Source organism: Cynoglossus semilaevis, chromosome 14 (genome assembly GCF_000523025.1).
Source record: "Cynoglossus semilaevis isolate Cse_v1.0 chromosome 14, Cse_v1.0, whole genome shotgun sequence".
NCBI lineage: Eukaryota > Metazoa > Chordata > Actinopteri > Pleuronectiformes > Cynoglossidae > Cynoglossus > Cynoglossus semilaevis.
In genome coordinates, this window is record NC_024320.1 from 22,665,664 (window position 1) to 22,669,178 (window position 3,515).

Here is a 3,515-nt window from a genome sequence, read left to right on the forward strand (position 1 = left end):
CCAGGAGGTCGAGAAACTGAAGCTGTTCTCATATCATGTGCATCACTGATTTATTTATTTTTTTGTAAACTTTGTTTTTCTTTTTAACGATTCTTACATTTCTCCAGTTCTAACACACACACAGATTAAATCGACTAATTAATTAGAAACATTATGTATTAAATTAAACATGCAATGCAAATGAGACTTTTTTATTATTCACTGCTCCTCGAGTCTCACATCACACACAGTTTAGAGTAAAAAAACGTAAGTGATGGTCCTCTTAGAATTTAGCTCGGAGAGTGGAAAATAAAATGCTAATAAAAAATGCTTTAATGAATGGAAATCACATCCAGGGTCAGAGGTCATCACTGTGATATTACTGACTAAAAGTTTCTGTTTCAAACACATACATTATTGACCAAGAACGGAAATGTATTTTCACTAACTCTTGCCAACAGATATGAAAAAGATTCAATGTAACAATGACATTTTCTACACAACGACACGAGCCACATATTTAGCACCTTTGTTTGGCACCTGAATGATGTCCCCACAGCCAGTACTGGTACTTTTCCAAAGCCTTTGTCAAGCTCGTGCTAAATTATATTTTTATGAACCAGACTCTGTAGTAGTCCAACCTTTAAAAAAATGCTCTGCTGACTCCAGGTTTTAACACATACTGTATTTTATAACGTTTATAAAGAACCAGGAAAGAGACTAAATTAAATAATTTAGGAACAAAAAAATCTCCTTATTTTTACCTTTTTATAAAATTCCTCATAAATCAGTCATGTACAAAGATACTTTTCTTTTGAATCATTATTTCTTTCATTCACTTTTTTTCCGACCCACTTAAATATCTCTGTGACCCACTTTTGAGGGACTGACCCACTATTTGAGAAACACTGAACTAGATTAGAAAAGTATGTTAGGTTTTCTTAAACACAGTTACAGGGCTTTGTTCACTGTAAAAAAAAAAACAATTATTCGCTGCCACTTCAATAAACAGGAGGATTATTCCTCGGGATGTCCGATATCTCGCTGCCACTTCAATAAACAGGAGGATGTCCGATATCCGATATTCGATATTGTCCAAACAATTTCCATTTCCGATATTTACCAATACCGATATAGGCCTGGTAATATTTATTTATCTATCTGTACAAACCATTGTAAGAGTATGGGATTAATTAAATGACTTGCAATGCTGCCATCTAGTGGCTTTCACTTTAATATACAGCCGTTTATCCCCAAAACTATTTTTAAGTCACACATCATTTGGCGAAACCCAGGCATTGCGTTTCATTATCTGAGGAAAAACCCTAAGCAATTCTTACAGATATTATTACATAATATGCTAATATCAGACATCCCTAATTATTTGCTAAAATAAATCTTTTTTTACAGCTCAGAACTTTTTCGAGGATTAATCATCTCCACAGGCTTTAAAACAATGTTGGCCCATTTCACCAAGTGCAACAGTTTCCTGTTTATTTCCTCCTGTGCGGCTGCTCAGATGCCCGTGGTTGGCGGTGACCGTCTGCCCCGCCGTGCCGCCCTGCTGTGCCGTCCTCTTCCTTTTTGTTCTCGCCAACTTCACTATGGCAACCTTCATGGACGCGGGAGTTCTCCCAATAGGTGAGTGTGCTCAGAGTGACGCCGTGGCTACAGTATGGACTACAGTACCTGCCAACAAGTACTTTTTCACATACTCTTTTCCAGCCAATGAGGACGAGGACAAGGACGATGAGTTTCGAGCGCCACTGTACAAGAACGTCGACGTGAGGGGCGTCCAGGTGCGGATGAAGTGGTGTGCTTCCTGTCATTTCTACCGACCGCCGCGCTGCTCCCACTGCAGCATCTGTGACCACTGTGTGGAGGTAAAGAACCGGAGGATGGACCACAGACGTTGGTTTGACCCTGGCCCATACAGTATGTGGCCCCTGACATGAGTGAATGCTGTGATCTCACACCCTGACAGTTAGCAGTTTTGGCTAACCTGTGCTAATTTTTACAAACCCTAGCATCAGTTTCAGTTATGCTAGCTTCACCTACCTAAGGATTTACTAAAGGTTGTCGAGCGTTTTGAAATCATGCTAACGTCACCTTTACTTAAGGATTTAGCTTAATAGGTTGAACATTTTGTAGTTATGCTAACTTCACCTTTTTGAGGGTTTACTTTTAAGAGTCAAGCTTTATTGTGTTGTGCTAACTTTACCTATTCAAGAAATTACTTTGAAAAACGTACTTTTAACTTGGAAATAGAAATGTGTTTTGTGGTTAGCTTATTTATTTCTACTGCATTATTATTAAGAGTTGTCTGTTCAGACCAACCCTGGGTTTGGCTGAGATGATGTGATGTGTCTGTTCAGACCAACCCTGGGTTTGGCTCAGATGATGTGACTTAAAAATAGGTTTGAAGTGAAAGTGAATTATTGTCATTGTGACACAATGAAATGTGTGTGTTTGGAAAATATCTGCATATCTGATATTGGACATCACTATTATTATTATTATTATTATTATTATTATTAGGCCAACTTCAGCTAATTTCTAGGTTAGAGCTACCTGTTCAGTCTTTAAATTTATTTCCTTCAAATTTTGTTGATATTTAACTGTTCTTTGAGTTTATATTCTCAGACCTAAAACGCACCAGATCCTCAATGACATTATTGCAACGTCAAAAAAGTATCTTCAGCGTAAAGACAGGCGAATATATTTACAGTAATACTCCATGTCCTTGAGGTATTTTCTAATTTGAGGAACAAACTTAAGTGGAAAGAGCAGAGAAAGATGTTGGTGGTTTTTATCAGTATGTGTGTGTGAGAGACAGTGTGTGTGTGTGGGCTAAGTCAACAGAGAGGGATTTTTCCAGAGAATGATGTTGGAGTGAGAGTGATGGAGCAGGAGGGAGTTCTCATTAATCAGGTTAATCCTTTTTTCAGGTCCTTTGTAGCCTCAGTGGAAATGTAATTTAAAAATGGTTCAGCCAGCCGCTCTTCAACTGAGTGAAAACGCCGGGGAGATTTTTATACAAAACATGTTCATGCTTCTTCCCTGAGAGAACATGCTGGAAAAAATACAAAAATATATATCAGAATTTCCACATCTTATTAGAAAATAAATAGAAAAAATTACCCAACATGCTAAATGAAGAGGTTACATAAAAGTCAGGTAAAACAAAGCTAATAATTAAAAGCACTCATAAGAGTAAAATAACAAGAACATTTGAAACTCTTCTGCTAAAGTTGCTAACAGCTAGCCCAGATTATAGCCTACTGAAAGCTGTTGAAAAGTTTGAAATTTAGCAACAGAAAACACCAAAGAGGACGCTGGGCTACAACAGCTAACGGTTAGTGCCGAATATAACAAAAATAGATGAAATTAAAAGAAGCAGATCAATGATTTAATTAATACAAAATAAATCAAAGATTTTAACGAAACATAATGGAAATAGCTGAAGGTTAGCCAATACGAACAATTTAAGTAGATGCTAAAATGCTAACCAAAGAACGAGAGGCAATTAAGCAATA

At 37.1% G+C, this 3,515-nt stretch overlaps 1 protein-coding gene across 1 annotated transcript in view; it reads left to right on the plus strand.

Moving 5' to 3' along the window:
- LOC103390158 (probable palmitoyltransferase ZDHHC8) overlaps positions 1-3,515 on the plus strand; it is a 15,269-nt gene that overhangs the window by 5,140 nt on the left and 6,614 nt on the right. The window contains 2 exon segments of the mRNA XM_017039096.2: positions 1,499-1,620; positions 1,705-1,862. Coding sequence (XP_016894585.1) covers positions 1,499-1,620; positions 1,705-1,862 — 280 coding nt within the window.